Source organism: Capricornis sumatraensis, chromosome 8 (assembly GCF_032405125.1).
Source record: "Capricornis sumatraensis isolate serow.1 chromosome 8, serow.2, whole genome shotgun sequence".
Classification (NCBI taxonomy): Eukaryota; Metazoa; Chordata; class Mammalia; order Artiodactyla; family Bovidae; genus Capricornis; species Capricornis sumatraensis.
The window spans coordinates 93,155,060-93,170,633 of record NC_091076.1 but is presented as its reverse complement, the minus strand read 5'-3'; the positions used below and the strand labels follow the sequence as shown (position 1 = coordinate 93,170,633).

The window sequence follows — 15,574 nt, the reverse complement described above, 5'->3', positions numbered from 1 at the left end:
TAGGGGGCCTGGTCTCAGTCCCAGGAACTAGATCCCACATGCTCCGATTAAGACCCAGCAAAACCAAAAAAAAAAAGTGCCAAATCCAAAAGTGGTATGTGTCATTAGATTTGCTGTGGGGACAGGACTGCAGGCCTGAACAGAATGACATGAAAATGCCAAGGGCACTGTTTCATGAATTTTTCAAGGGGTGGGGGCAATACCACCAAAGCTGAGTTGATCTGGGGCAGAGGGCAGAGAAGAGGCAGAAAGGCTAGGAGCCAGACATTACTCAAGGAAATACTGATCTGGATCAGATGGGCTGACAGCACTCAGACAGACTTATAAACCAAAGCCAATGGTCTCTAAGGTCTTTGCAGAGAAGCTACACAAAATACTATGATTTTATTAGCAATCACAGGTTATCATTTTCCACAATATTTTACACTTATCCTGTTTCACATGAAGGAAGACTCATTCTAATGAATTACCAAGAATATACCTTAAATAATATTTTACCCCCCAAAATTAAGTTAAAATGCACTACATAACAGTGCAGACACAAAGTGCAGCTGGCAATTTAATACATGAAATGATGCTGAATCAGTAGTGCTGGGGAACCTATTTGGCTTTCCAGAAGGTGATACACTTTGCTCATCTTTGGTCAGTCCCAGAGCAGTATGCAAGCTGAATAGCAGATATGAACGAAAAACGCTAAAACAGACCAAATATGACCAATCTAGAGTCAGTTTTACAAGGAAATGCTCAGCCCCTTCTCCATCACCAGTGATCGGCCACAGTTCATACCCCTGCTGTAGTACTATCATGAGGTCAGACCTCCTCCACCAAGCAGCCTCCAGGACTCCACATTTCCTTCTTGGGAGCTGGCAGGTGCACAGAGAAAAGGTTACTTGCCAGGGCAGATGGTACCAGGTGGTGTCTGTCCTTGTAAAAGAGCTCTGAAACTAAAAGACCATCACCTAGGCCATGACTACCTTGTCAGGGACAGAATTTAGTTCTTACCTCTATGTGAAAAAGGGCTCATATTAGAATCAACCATGGGAAATTGCCTGGCAGTCCAGTGGTTAAGATGTGGCACTTTTGCCACTATAGGCCTGGGTTCAATCCCTGGTCAGGGAACTAAGATCCCACAAGCTTTATGGCACCACGAAAAAAAAACTATTGTGGTTAATACCCTTAGAAATACTGTTCTCGGATACTTTCACTCCCGGCTTTAGAGGAAGCTATGGAACAGACATGGCCTCCCCCGATCCTGGGCTCAGGAAGACAGAGCCATTGGTATTCACAAAAGGAATTTAAATTCTGACCCAGGACTCTCACAAACCTGCTTCAAGTGAAGGAAGATGACTCCCAACGTGACTGACAGGAGCCTCAAGTTAAATCTCTTCCAGGACCAACAACTCACTCACCACTGTGAAGAGAATGGTTACAGCAACCTGGATTTTCTAAAAATCAGGTGTGGCATGACGAAGGTGTACCCATGACTGACTTCTTTTCCACAGGCTCAAGTACATGTGCTCATATGTGCACACACACCAGGGCTGAAGCTTTTAACAAGAGGGTCTCCAGCATATCTTTCTGAGATGCTTAGTTGATGGGGAAAACAGACTTTGTATTATCTGGCTGGTGAAAATGTCTTTAGCCCCTCCTCCTAATCCTTGCTTTTACCCTAGAAGACGAGCCATCTATCCCCACTGAGCAAGGTGCTGGTCTGGTGCCAGGGCACTCTCATCAAAAGGCGTCTTTGATGTTCTTGAGCTGGCGCACAGCCAGGTCTACAGGGAGGCTGAACTTGAGGCTGCTGAGGCGGCTGAGCAGGTTGAGGGCGCTCTCAAAGCCTGTGTGTGCCATGTAGCTCCAGGGCTGGTAGTGGGGCTCGATGAGCGACCCCGACTTGCAGATGAGGTTCATCCAGGACACAAGACGCTGCTCATTCAGCGCCAGGCACACCAAGGCCTTCAGCTCCGAGTCTGCACTGCGCTTGAAAGGGTCGTGCTCCGTCAGCACCATGTGGATGGCTGTCAGGAGGCTCTGCTTGGGCGTCACCACAGTGCCTCCTGAGACAGGCAGGGCGAAAGACTGTGAGAGCTTTCGGGCTGGGGATTCCACATACGCGCGGCCGTTCTTAGCGTGGTAGTACTTTACAAAGAGCTCCCAGGGGTGCATGGCCTCGGGCGCCGAGGAGAAGGCAGGCAGAAGACAGGCGATGGGGGCCATGACGAGGCTCATCCCTGGTGAGGGGGCGTACAGCCCGTGGGCCAGCAGGTCCCTCACAGCCACTGTCAGCTCCTTCCGCACAGCCATGGTCAGCTCGTCCTTGCCTCCCAGAGACAGGTCCTGGAGGCTGGCGGAGCTGATGATATGGTCATGCGCCTGGTGTCTCAGGGCAAGCAGCTTCACCCTGTCTACTGATGCCTCCAGCCTCTTCAGCAAGGGAGAGTAGTCCCTGTCGCCCTGGCCCCTCGGCCACAGGGGCTGCGGGATCTGGCCCGTGGCACACCCGAACTGGCTGACGGCAAAGATCTGCAGCACTGCCAGCGCTCGCTGCATCAGGTGCAGCCCTGTCTCCCGAACTCTCTTCACATCTTCTGCCTTCGCTGCGTAGGAAACACAGTAACTCATCAGTGAGAGGCTGTAGTGGTCAGACGTGCCACCTATAGCTTAGAAGCTGAGATTCAGTCTGGCTTCTGACCTACAGTACAGGTCCTGCATGAAGCCAAGAGCCACCCAGGATGGCACTGGACTTACCTATTTTGGTTAATAACAACTATTTTGGGATATAACTCACATAACATTCAACTGACCCATTAGAAGTGTATGATTCAGTTTTGTTTTTTAATAATCAGAGTTGTGCAACCATCCTCTTCCAACGAAACCATGTAGCATTGGCATTTTCCATTCCCCATTTCTCCCCAATCCCCAGGCCTAGGCAACTGCTAGTCCACTTTCTCTCTCTCTAGATTTGTCCATTCTGGAAGCTGTACTTACTTTTGCTGTTTCCTGGGGGCAGTCTGCTGCTGCCAGTTCTGCTGGAGTCACTTCCTGTCTTCCCACTAGCCTTGCACTCACAGTGTCCACTCCCTGTCTGTAATGGGCTTCCTACTTCATCTGCAATCAGAGGTTATGAAGAGAAGACCCTTGTTTAGCCTCATTTTGGCAGGTTTTTAAAGGAGAAATACTATTTACTAGTGCCTACCGTGTGACAAGACTTTTACAAATAGTATTTCATTCTGTGGAACAGTGACTAGCAATATACTAGCTGACTCAGTAACTATTTGCTCAGGGGAGGAAACATGAATCATCATTTTATGGAGGAGGAGAGCCAGACTAAAGAGGTTAGGAAACTGCCTACCCTCTTTAGTCCATGAAGGACATGAAGTTGGTGAACAACAGGGCTGAGATTTTAACTCTATGGTTCTAAAATCCATGTCCTTTCCACGCCACTGTGTTGGCTCCCTTACCAAGTGATCAAACTTCTTTTAACAGTTCATCAAGGACCGACCCTATTAGGTGTTAGTACTCAAAAATACATATAATTATGATGACGTCCAGCCATCTGCTCTGACCTTGGATGAAGTTGATGAACATCTCAAGGTCTCGGATCTGAGTTTTCAGCTGCTCAACCAGCTGTTCTTTCACTCGGGCTGGGTTGACGATTTGAGCCACAGCAGCATCCACACGCTGTCGAAGCTCCTCAGTGGACAGTGAGCTGAGGTCCTCATTCAGATTCATGTCCAGTTTCTTTATTAACTCATCAATGATCACCTACCAAGACCAAAGCCATGAGCACACCCTTTGGAATTTTCAGTGAGAGGGTTAGGGAGAAGGAGAATCTTGACTAGTCGCCTCCCTTCTACCCTTAAATGGAAATCAAATTTGTGGACAAAATGGTGCAACTGCTGATCAAGGTGAGGGTACAGGCCCTTTACTTCTCTTATAGACATAAGGACACTTAATTCCAACAGAATGGCTCTTCTTGCTGCAAATTTTCTACCTGGCCAGGTAACCTTCACTTAGGAGAACAACAGTGTGAATGATCCAAAGTGGCTGATGATCCCAAAAGCCCCATAAGTAGATTCCCTCATGGCCTTCAAGAGAATAAATACTGATTTCCCCTAGTCTCTAGACCTTCTCATCCCCCTTTACGCTATTCTAGGCAACTAAAGGAAAAGCTCTGCAAAATACTCAGGCATGTTACAGCCAAAATATTCCAGTGACAATATGAGGAACAATGTGAAAACCATATAATGTATAACTCCAGCTGTGCCAGAAAAACAGCCACATCACGGCTCCAGGAAGACAAACACACAGGAGAGGCTGTATTCCGACCAGCAGATTTACCTGTCTGCCCAGGTGTTGCACATACAGCTTTAAAGTCAGGAGTCCTGGAATATTTCTCAATGGGTGCTAGGGGAAAAAACTAGTTTATAAAACTACTATGAAGTGCCCAAGTAGAATGGTTTTAATGATCAAATGAAAGAAATTATTGTTGTATTATATGACTATTAATAATAACCACCACCACTTAAAAAAAAAGGCTCCATCATCATATTAGAAAGCTTTGGCACTTGTGTTTCCATGAGTGAATAAAGACTGGTCCCAGGTAGTAGTAACATTTCCCTTTGATTTGGGCCAGTGGTGAGGCCGAGGGTGAGCAAGATGGGAAGGGCTATCCTGTGAATGCTGGAAGGGACAGAGGAACCCGAGGCAGTAAAGGAGGAGCCTCAAGGTCTGCTCACCCGCTGTCTTTCCAAGACCACGGACTGTGGAAGGGAGTCATAATTGCCCTCTTGATAGGCAAATGTTTCCAGGTCATCGAGCTGGGTTTTGAGCTGCAGGATCAGTTCCTTTTGCTTCTCCCTTTGGGTTTCCAGACGTTCCCGTTTCTCCTGCTCACTCTAAGAATGGAAAAGATTTAGGTCGATTTCACAGGAAAAGGAAAAGTCAGAACATATTAAGAATCCTCTTAAGCCAACAACAACTAGTAAAATGTAAAATGCTCCCAAGTAACCCAAATGAAATACAGAATTCATGCTGATGCTGCTAAGTCGCTTCAGTCGTGTCCAGCTCTGTGCGACCCCATAGACAGCAGCCCACCAGGCTCCCCCGTCCCTGGGATTCTCCAGGCAAGAACACTGGAGTGGGTTGCCATTTCCTTCTCCAATGCATGAGAGTGAAAAGTGAAAGTGAAGTCACTCAGTCATGTCCGACTCTTAGCGACCCCATGGACTGTAGCCCACCAGGCTCCTCCATCCATGGGATTTTCCAGGCAAGGGTACTGGAGTGGGGTGCCATTGCCTTCTCCAACAGAATTCATGAGACTGACTACTCAAAAAGAATTATTTCATCCGGGAGACTATATTAAATGTGTGTTTTAAGAATTTCTCCTTCACTGGAAATAGGATATGAATACAATGGAGCCTTTTGTTAACACTGCTTCCCCCTCCCACCCCACAAAGTTCTAGTTAAGATTGACACAATTTATTTCATCCAGGAAGCCTTCCAGGAATTAAACATGCCATCCTCCATAGCCAATTCTCCTGAACAGTTGTGGAAGCCAAACTGTGCAAGAGAATCTGGAGGTAAGGGTGTAGAGAACGGCTTGGTAACTCATAACTAGTTTTTTAAGGTCGAAGCTCCTTCAATATATTGCAAAATCAAATGAATAAATGCAAGTGCCTAAGGCAGTGAAAAAAAAATCTAAAGCCAAGTAATAGGGATGGGAAGGTAATAAGTTTTCTTAAAAAAAAAAAAGGCTGGTAAGGTTCCCTAAACAGTGACTCCTTTTTTCACTGTTGGCCACTGGATCAGTTCTTCATTTAAATGCTTAAAAATCCTTTGGAGAGGTTCTTCCCTGGTGGTCCAGTGGTTAGGAATCTGTGCTTCCACTGCAGGGGGTGTGGGTTCAATCTCTGGGGAACTATGATCCCAAATGCAGTACTGTATGGCAAGAAAACAAAACAAAAACTCTTTGGAGAGGTAAAGTCTTGCCAGTATGTTCTCAAAAACTGATTCTTCCTTGCCTTTTTTTTTTTTTTTTTGCTGCACTGTGCAGCATGAGGGATCCCTACACACCCTGCAATGGGACTGCAGTGTCTCAGTCACTGGACTGCCCAGGAAGCCCCTCCCTTGTCTTTCTTGAGTATAAAAAGCAAAAGCAGAAAATTATTTGCAGGTGTAACTCTGCATTTTAAACTAGATATCTATGCTACTGCTAAGTCGCTTCAGTCGTGTCCGACTCTGTGTGACCCCATAGACGGCAGCCCACCCAGCTCTCCCGTCCCTGGGACTCTCCAGGCAAGAATACTGGAATGGGTTGCTATTTCCTTCTCCAATGCATGAAAGTGAAAAGTGAAAGCGAAGTCATGTCCGACTCCTAGCAATCCTGTGGACTGCAAACCTACCAGGCTCCTCCATCCATGGGACCTTCCCGGCAAGAGTACTGGAGTGGGTTGCCATTGCCTTCTCCTAGATATCTATAGGATATTAAATTTAATCTGAAAATGGTACTTACCAAGGCCTCCAGAAGTAAGGTATGAGAGAGAACAAATGAAAAATAACAAATTAACTTTTGTTTAGCTACTTAAAAAAGCAAGCCTCTTGCTTTAGTTTTGTCCAATAGAAAAGCAAGCCTTTTCTCGGGGGATACTGCTCTCCAATCCTTTCCCAAAGTCGCAGTTTTTTTCTCAGAATCCTGTTCTCCCCCACTGAATGAAGGCCTAGATATCCTTTAAGAGGTTTCCTCGATTTCCTCAGGCATAACCGACCACATCCTCTGTATTTTATACACACTTTTACGGCAGCTCATGTTACATTTTAAAGATCTGTGTAGGGGTCTGTCTCCCCAGTTCTATGAACTCCTTAAGGGCAAAGGCCTTGATTGTACCCCCAGGGCCAAGCTCAGTGTCTGGCACAGGGTAAGCTCTCAGTATACATTTGCTGTATGTTACTGAACTCAATCATGTTCAGAAGGACACATAACTAAATACTGAACTCTTATGGTGAAAGTTGTTTAACTGGCCCAAAGGGAAAGAAGTAGCAAACTTTTGCTTTCATTGTAAGCCTTCCCAAGCTATGAAATCCAGGAAGAAAGAAACCAGTCATAGATACTGATTCCATTTTCATGAGTGTACCAGCTGAACGCTTCACCTGCGACAGTAATTACTGAGTACCTATCTACGGGAGTATGGGCAAACAAGTTTACTAGGTGAGAACAATGAGCTCTGGTGCAAGACAGGAAATAACAAATAATTTCCAGTATGAATTGAGATAAAATACTGGTTAAAAAACCTGAAAAACTGAAACCGATACATACTAAATCATTTGGTTCAAACACATCCCCACTTTGGTGCTACTTGTTCACGTGTCAATATATGCACACAAGACTGCAGCTGCACATCAGGTGTTTGATCTCAAAACTTTTTTTTTTTTTCAGCTGTATTGTGTCTCCAAAAGTAAAAATGAACAGCCAAACCTCCACAGAGAACCTTTGGTGCTCCTCACTCCTGACCAGAGCCCAACCACAGTAATTCTATCCTATTTGTTCCTTAAAAGCCTGGCAATTTGGGGATTTGTGCAAGGAGCTGTGGGTATGTGGAGAGAAGGGTGGTACAGCAAACACAGGATTGTACTGGAAACATTCAGATTAAAATAAGCAAGTCAATATCTGCTACTGATAAGTCTTCTTGGCTAAAACCAATTTTAGTGGGAAGAAAGCCACATGTGGATTGTAACCTAAACAATAAAAAGGTGGGAAAAAGAAAGCCCAACAAGCTACAAGCTATCTACAATTATGCACTTACAGAGGTTCAAAAACTGTAAGAAAATGTTGCCTGTGGATGTCATACAAATTCTCAGTACTTAGTGTCAGCTAACTGAATGAATCTTGTACAGCTGCCAAAGGTGCTTCCTTCAGAATATCTAGTTATTAAGTAGGATGGGAAGGAGTTTAAAAATACCAGCATTAGTAAATTTATATAATCAGGAGTTGTATTTTTTTCAATTACGGAGACCTTACTGTTTACCAAAGCTCTCACACAGGATAATCTGAAGATAAAAGACATTCTCTAGATTCTAGGAAAGCACAGATAAGGAGTAGATCTAAATTTCCATGGATTTCAGTTCGCTTGCTCTTCGCTAACCAATTTTCTCAATCCCTGGGGTCGGGGTATTCTATCAGCAAACGTGCTCAAGACTTAGGTACTGGAAGCAATGACAAGGTGAGTGGGAGCAGTATTGTTTCAGCTGGTTGCTCTGCTGTCTGAATACTCTTCTCGCTCATCCCTCTTTTCCCTTTTATGTCATCACACCTGCATCTCTTTCCACACCTTTGGTGGACACCTCTTATCATCAGCTTCCCAGGCCTCTCTGTCTGGTCTCTGTCGGGTCTCTTCTGGGACACGCATACCCACATAGACTAGCCGGTTCCTCACCAATGCTACCTGCTTTCGAGTTAACATCGCCACCCACCCAGCCTTCTATTCCCATATCCCTCGGGGCCCGGCCCCAGCTGTTCACCTGGTCTTCGCCCCGTAACCGTGGTCGGTCCCCCGGCAGCCCGTCGCCATCATCGCTGGCGGGGTCCTCCGAGCCCCCGTAACCCAGGACGTGAGGGCAGCCGCGGAAGGCGAAGTCCTCGAGCTCGCGCAGGAGGCGCTGCTGCTCCGCCGGCGCCCCGCGCACCACCTGCCGCAAGCGGAACTGCACCTGCGCGAAATGCGAGGACAGCGCGAGCAGCGCAGAGTCCAACCGCCGCCTCTCGGCCCGCAGCCGCCTCAGCGTCCGGCCGGGGGAGTCCGGCGGGGAGCCGGGGACCACTCCGGGCTCCTCGGCCGCCGCCTCTTCGGAGAACACCGCCGCCCCGGGCCCGGCCTCCGCCACCGCCCCCACTGGCGCCCAGCGCACTGCCTCGCACGGCGGCAGCGACTCCTCTTCCTCCTCCTCTTCGTCCTTCGCCTTTGGTCCAGCGCCCACCAGCCCCGTTACCGGGTCCGCAGCCGCTTCGACAGCCGCCATGTTTCAGGAAACGCCGCCGCACGTCAGCCGCGCCCCCCCTGCTGCCATGGCAACGGCGCGCCAGCTGGGAAACCCTGGTAGCGGGTGGGCGGGGCTCATACGTCACCGAGTTGAGCCGTCACCCGGGGCCCGACTTCCTTCGGTGTTTAATTCTGGCCAATGGTTTTTTAAATTGAGAGCCTGGTTTGCGTCGGGCGCTGAGTATACTGAGCATTGGAGAAACAGGTGAATGAAGCCAGGACAAGTCCATCCGTGTGTATCGACCTCTAGCCCTTCCTCTGGTTCCGGCTGGCAGGTCGTCTGTTCTAACGTGTATATTTCTGGAGATCCCGAGATGTGAAGGTCTGCAGGGACTGTGCTCTCCCAGAGACCCTTTAGAATGCGAATCCCTTGGCTTAGGCAACGTTTCCCGTTCCTCTAAACCCTTTCCCCGACCATATAAGGAGAGGCAGCTGCTGGGGGCGTCCCCAGGATCTAAAGATAGCAGCCCCTGCCTCGGACTCCAAACGCCGCAGGGCAGCGGGAGCAGCCATGGCACGGTAAGTGCTTCTGGCCGCCACTTTCACTAGAGAGTCGCTTCTCTATGTTTTCTGGGCGCTCCAGGTTCTGTGAGGTCCCAAGGAAGCCCTGGACTCCGGGTCTGTACCCTTGGGGTGGTGAAGAGAATTGTGACCTGAATATTCTCCATGTCTCCCTTACCTCTCTACTCTCTCACTTTTCCGCTTCTTCTCAGGTTCCCCCTCACCGCACACCCCAATCCTGTCAGCCCCGCTTCCACTCCCTTCAGTCTTATTTGACCCGCTTTGACCGTGCTGTAGCATAAAACGTCACTGTGTTTTCCCTCCACCTTCCCCAAATTCCCTGCCTTCCCTCTCACACGGCTATGAAGCCCCACCTCAACTCCTCTTCAGGCAGCATGCCCGGACCCTGTGGTACGACAGGCCCAAGTATGTGTTCATGGAGTTTTGTGTTGAGGACAGCACGGATGTTCACGTGCTCATCGAAGACCACCGCATTGTGTTCAGGTAACCCCCGCCCCCCTCCCCCTCCCACTTCCTGGGAATCTTTCCTTTCTCTGCTGCCCCCCACTCTCAGCCTTCCTCATCTCTTTAGCAGTATTGTCTCCTCAGCTGCAAGAATCCTGATGGAGTGGAGTTTTACAATGAGATTGAGTTCTATGCCAAGGTGAACTGCAAGGTAAGGGTGGGGTGGAACAGTAAGGACTGGATGGGAAAGCTGTTTGGGAAACTGGAGATTCATTCTAAACCTCGGACCCTAAAAGTGAAGCTCTATCTGGCAGGACTCCCGGGATAAGCGCTCTGGCCGCTCCATTACTTGCTTTGTGAGGAAATGGAAGGAGAAGGTGGCCTGGCCCAGGCTCACCAAGGAGGATATCAAGGTGGGTGTGTGGGAAGTGGCTGCTTTTTCTCCTATGTGCTCTGTGTACCCAGGTACCCAAGCTAGGTCTGGGAATCAGCCTTGGCTCCTTTCCCACAAACATTCTGTTACTCACCAGGTCTTGCCTATTTGACCTCCTAAATAATGCATTAAAAAAATTATTTGTCTGCATCAGGTCTTACTTGCTGCAGGCAGGATCTTTCATTGGGGTGCATGAACTCTAGTTGTGCAAGGGCATAGTTGCTCTGAAGCATGTGTGATCTTAGTTCCACAACCAAGGATGGAACCCATTAACCACTAGATCCCCAGGGAAGTCCTCTCCTAAATAGTCTTGAATCCATGATTTCATGTCTTCCTAATTCAGGCCCTATCCATTTCTGGGTGAGGTTTATTGCATATTTTCAGCCCTTCTGCATTCAACATGGTCTGTCCAAAACACACATTTGACCCTGTCACTCTTCCTCTTAAAACCCTCCAGTGGCTTCTTTTCCCCTAAAAGTTGAAAATTGGCTGCCTGCTGGCTGGATCTGGCTCTCAGATTTCACTTTTAGCAGTCTTCTCAGTGTTGAAAATTATTTTGAAGGGTTACTTACATTTAAAAATGTGGAGATTTCACCTCTTGGCCAGAACCACCGTCTTCCAGTAATTCACCAAAATGACCAACAAGGAAAGAGGAGGGGCACCCGCTACGTGTTCTCTAGGCCTTTAGAAACATGGAGTTGTTCCTTTGGCCACATACATGTGAATCTACAAGGAAGGTGATGTTGTAGATCTAAAGGGAAGGGGCACTATTCAAAAATGAATACCCCGCAAATGTTACAATTGGAACATAGCAACACTGGAAGAGTCTACAGTGTTACCCAGCATGCTATTGGCATCTTTGTAAACAAACAAGTTAAGGGCAGGATTCTTGCCAAAAGCATATTAAGCATTCTAAGAGCTGAGGTAGCTTCCTGAAATGTGTGAAGAAATATGGAAGGAAGCCAAAGAGAAACGTCCTTGAGTTCAGCTGAAGCACCCGCCTGCCCTGCCTAGAGAAGGACACTTCATGAGAACCAGTGAAAGGGAGCCTGAACTGTTGCAACCCATCAAGTAAGGTGTAAAGAAAATAAAAGACCTGGATTTTTTTTTTAAAGGAGAGATTAAGAAAAAAAGAGAGATTTCACCTAAAAATCCAGATTCTCAACTTCTCTTGGAAACTGAAGACTCTGACCACATTGGTCTAAATTCTCAAATGCCTGGAGTTTGAGCTTTAAATAGGGCATGTGGTCCACTTCACTTCACTTCTTTTCATTGTCTCTCTGACATGCTTAGGCATTTGAATGTGTAGCTTCTGCCGTTTGGGTTGAAGTCTCAGCACCACAGTGCAGTGTGGTATATAAGCTTGTGATTTTGCTATTCCTGCCTTCTGCAGCCTCACACCACTTTACTCTCTGCCTCGGACTTCACATTTCAGCCACAGCAAACTGTTTGCAACTCTTTTTCACGCACCAGGCTATTGTTTACCTCTTACTGTGCCTTGTTCCTAGAAACTCTCCATTATCACTACCTTTGCCCACCTAACCCCTGCTCATCCTTCAAGGCAGAGCCCTGAAACCCCAAGAAGCCTGGTTTCCCATACTACCCCCTAAGCCACTGTCACGCTTTCCACAGTGTATTATAATTTATTTACATTTCCCTTCCCTACTTCTTTTTATAAATTTATTTTTATTATTAATTTGGCTGTGCTGGATCCAGTTGTGGCATGTGGGATCTTCATTGTGGCATCATGCAGGATCTTTTGTTGTGGTGCCTGGACACTCTAGTTGAGGCGTGTGGGCTGCAGAGCATGCAGGCTTCAGTAGTTGTAGCTGGTGGGCCTAGTTGCTCCGTGGCATGTGGGATCTCAGTTCCTCAATCAGAGATCAAATCTGCATCCCTTGCATCGCAAGGTAGATTCTTAACCACTGGACTACCAGAGAAGTCCCCTTACTTGGCTTCTTGCTGGCTGGGACTCAGTATTAAATGTTTTAATAATCCTAGTGCCAACCTCAGAATCACATAGTATGTGTTCAGTAAACACCTGTTCAGTGAATGAGTGAACAACTTCTTTCCCTGTCTAAGCATGGGAACCTAGAGTATCAGCCTCCAAGAGTTGTCTCTGATTCCAGGGAATGCAGCTTTGTTGACTCCTAGGATGCTTTATGATACAATTGTCTTTCTAGATGTGTTATCTCTCTAGTCAGTCTGCTCCTGGAGGGCAGAGTTTATGCTTTTCCATCCTCTACAGTGCCTGGCATCGTGCTTGGCACTTAGTAAGTTCTTGGTCAACCTTTGCTGTTGCTGCTGCTGCTGACATGGCAGCCCAGAGGAGGGGTTAGTCAAAGGGGAAAGATGATACCCCCAATGACTCTCTTTCCCCCAAACATGCTCCCACACATGTCCACACTCATCTGTGCACCTCTGCTGCTGCCTTCCTGACCTGGGACTATGTGTGCTTTTCTCCTGCAGCCAGTGTGGTTGTCTGTGGACTTTGATAACTGGAGAGACTGGGAAGGGGATGAAGAAGTGGAGCTGGCTCAGGTGGAGCATTATGCAGAGGTAATTCCATTTTCTGCCCATCTCAATCATTTTTGGTGCCCCTCCACACACACTCAAGGATTGTCATCAACTGTGCTGTGCTCTGCTTAGTCACTCAGTCGTGTCTGACTCTGCAACCCCATAGACTGTAACCTGCCAGGCTCCTCTCTCCATGGGGATCTTCCAAGAATACTGGAGTGGGTTGCCATGCCCTCCTCCAGGGTCATCAGGCTAGGCAGAAGTATGTGAGCTTCCCGGCAGGCTGCTTATTGGTGTGGTAGTCTTTATATGTTTTGCGCATTGTTTAGTAGGGATGCAAGAAATGAATATTCTGTCCGTGAAACTATAAACAGATTTATTCACTGTTTAGAGCAGAGCCTGTATTCTGAAGAAGTTTGGCAAAACCTTTTCCTACTTTTCTGTAATTCTTGTTCTCTCTTCTGTTTTCTTTACATATGTGTGTGTATTTTTCATGACCCAGACAGCTTCAGGGGAAACTCGAACTATTCAGTCTAAAAATTCACATCACAAAATAAATCACTGTTTCCCAATAACTTGCACATTGCATAAGATATTTGGTTTCAGAATTTCAGCTACTATTTATTCAAGTTGCAAAAACACTAATAGACACTAACCCAGATTTGTTAGGGTGTGTATGTGTGTGTGTTTAAATTTCCTTTTAAAAAGGGGATCAATGTACTTTTCTCCAGTTATTCCAGTGTTATAGGGGCTTTAAAACTGGGGCAACTGTTTGCCTGGGGCCATTTTCCGATGGTTCATTGATATGCAGGTTGCTCTTCCTTCACTCTTATCTCCTGTGACTCCTCTTCTCTTCCTACCAGCTTTTGAAAAAGGTCAGCACCAAGGGACCACCCCCTGCAATGGATGATCTGGATGTAAGTAAAGCCTGTTCCTTAACCCTTCACTTTCCTTTCTGTCCTTAAAAATAAAGATACTAGAAAGATCCCAGTCTCTAGCATATCATAATTCTCAGTGCACGTTAGCCAAATCTGAATTTGACACAGGAGGTCAAATGTCCTTCTTTAATGCTTTAGAAAACCCCAGAAAGCCCTTCCTCCTTTCCATCTCTTCCCTTCTGCTTCTCCATTTTAGAGCAGGCCTGGCCCTGTTTATTATCTATACAGCTGTAAGGACCAGTTGTTGAAATTCTCATATTAAATGATTCATGGCACAGTGCTGCTTAGAGTACCAGTGGCTTATTTTATCATCCAAAATTTAAATCCTTCTGTGTTAGGCTCCCTAGAAGTTGTGTGATTTAGAAAATCACCAAAGAAAACTTTGGAGGGAGTTACAGGGAGTGACGGAGAAGGCAATGGCACCCCGCTCCAGTACTCTTGCCTGGAAAATATCATGGACGGAGGAGCATGGTAGGCTGCAGTCCATGGGGTCGCTAAGAGTCGGGCACAACTGAGCGACTTCACTTTCACTTTTCACTTTCATGCATTGGAGAAGGCAATGGCAACCCACTCCAGTGTTCTTGCCTAGAGAATCCCAGGGACAGACGAGCCTAGTGGGCTTAGTACCAGCAGCAGCAGCAGGAGCAGCAGCAGCAGAGGGAGTGAGCAGCTTTTGTGAACACAGATGTCCACTGCAGACTCTTCAGGTGTTTCTGTCTTCTTTTTTCTCTAGGATGATTCTGACAGTGCCGATGCAACAAGTAACTAACTTTCTGTGACAGCAGAGCTGAAGAGGAAGCTGTGGCTATCGTCTAGTCACTCTAACAAGCCAGGACTTGCATCTCTGTCAGCTCCTTGATGGTGTACCAGCGTCCTCTGAGATCTCTGAACTTTCCTAGAAGCTTTTTATTAAGGGTCTTCCGTCATTTTTTTTTTTAAATTTCTTCCATTGCTTTCATTTTATTTATTATTATTATTTGCCGTGCTCTGCAGCATGTAGGGTCCTAGTTCCTTGACCAGAAATTGAACCTGCACCCCCTGCATTGGAAGTGCAGAGTCTTAATCACTGGACTGCCAGGGAATTCCCTCCTTCATGTTTTATTTTTTTTTTCTTAGGCACTTGATATGGCTGCTGTATCAGATGGCAGGATAGGAGAGGAGCAGACAGATGGGGCCTTTGACTTCCTACGGATTGGCCATAATCTTTGTATTTGTACTCATCAAGGCTTTCTTGAGTATTTGAGCCTGTGTGTGTGTATGTCTTAAAGTAAAACCCACAGAAACAACATATAGATTATAATAAATCTCTAGGAACTGTTCTCTGTCTCTTTCCTTCTGGTACTTCTCCCTCCTGGAGGCAAGCCTCTTCCCCCTCTATAGCTCCTTTCCAGTGGAGAGGTGGGTGTCAGATGTCCTGGCCCTTACTGTCGAGATTGGAAGAACAAAGATGTTGGGAGCAGACTTGTAACCAAGCTGAGGAACTTTTCCATGCCCAGACCTATGCTCTGATCTTCAGAGCAGGATCCAGTCTATCATGGTATGGCTAACACTGCCATCTCTAGCATCAGCCAGAAACCCACTTCAGCTTCCTGCATACTCCAGAAATATCTTTATACTTTTAAAGCTAATTGTTACATTAGTTAATGCCTATGTCTCTTTACTCCTCCATTCATCAGCTACCCCAT

General features: G+C 46.9%; 2 protein-coding genes across 3 annotated transcripts; one reads left to right on the top strand and one right to left on the bottom strand.

Annotated features, from left to right (window-relative positions):
• Nucleotides 1-444: 444 nt before the first annotated feature.
• RUNDC1 (RUN domain containing 1) lies at nt 445-9,015 on the bottom strand. The gene is made up of 5 exons (XM_068978111.1): nt 8,518-9,015; nt 4,740-4,898; nt 3,567-3,765; nt 2,989-3,108; nt 445-2,597 (listed from the first exon to the last, which is right to left on the bottom strand). Exons 1-5 carry the CDS (start codon nt 9,013-9,015, stop codon nt 1,732-1,734), a joined length of 1,842 nt encoding a protein of 613 aa, XP_068834212.1. The 3' UTR covers nt 445-1,731.
• Nucleotides 9,016-9,191: 176 nt separating this feature from the next.
• Nucleotides 9,192-15,090, top strand: PTGES3L (prostaglandin E synthase 3 like). 2 transcript variants are annotated; one of them, XM_068976882.1, is made up of 7 exons: nt 9,192-9,554; nt 9,927-10,040; nt 10,146-10,212; nt 10,316-10,414; nt 12,904-12,993; nt 13,815-13,868; nt 14,623-15,090. In XM_068976882.1, the coding sequence occupies exons 1-7, from the start codon at nt 9,547-9,549 to the stop codon at nt 14,656-14,658; spliced, it is 468 nt and encodes a 155-aa protein (XP_068832983.1). In that variant the 5' UTR covers nt 9,192-9,546; the 3' UTR covers nt 14,659-15,090. The 2 variants fall into 2 exon arrangements, with proteins under 2 accessions (XP_068832983.1, XP_068832984.1); XM_068976883.1 differs by lacking the exon at nt 9,192-9,554 and having other exon boundaries at nt 9,909-10,040.
• Nucleotides 15,091-15,574: the final 484 nt, after the last annotated feature.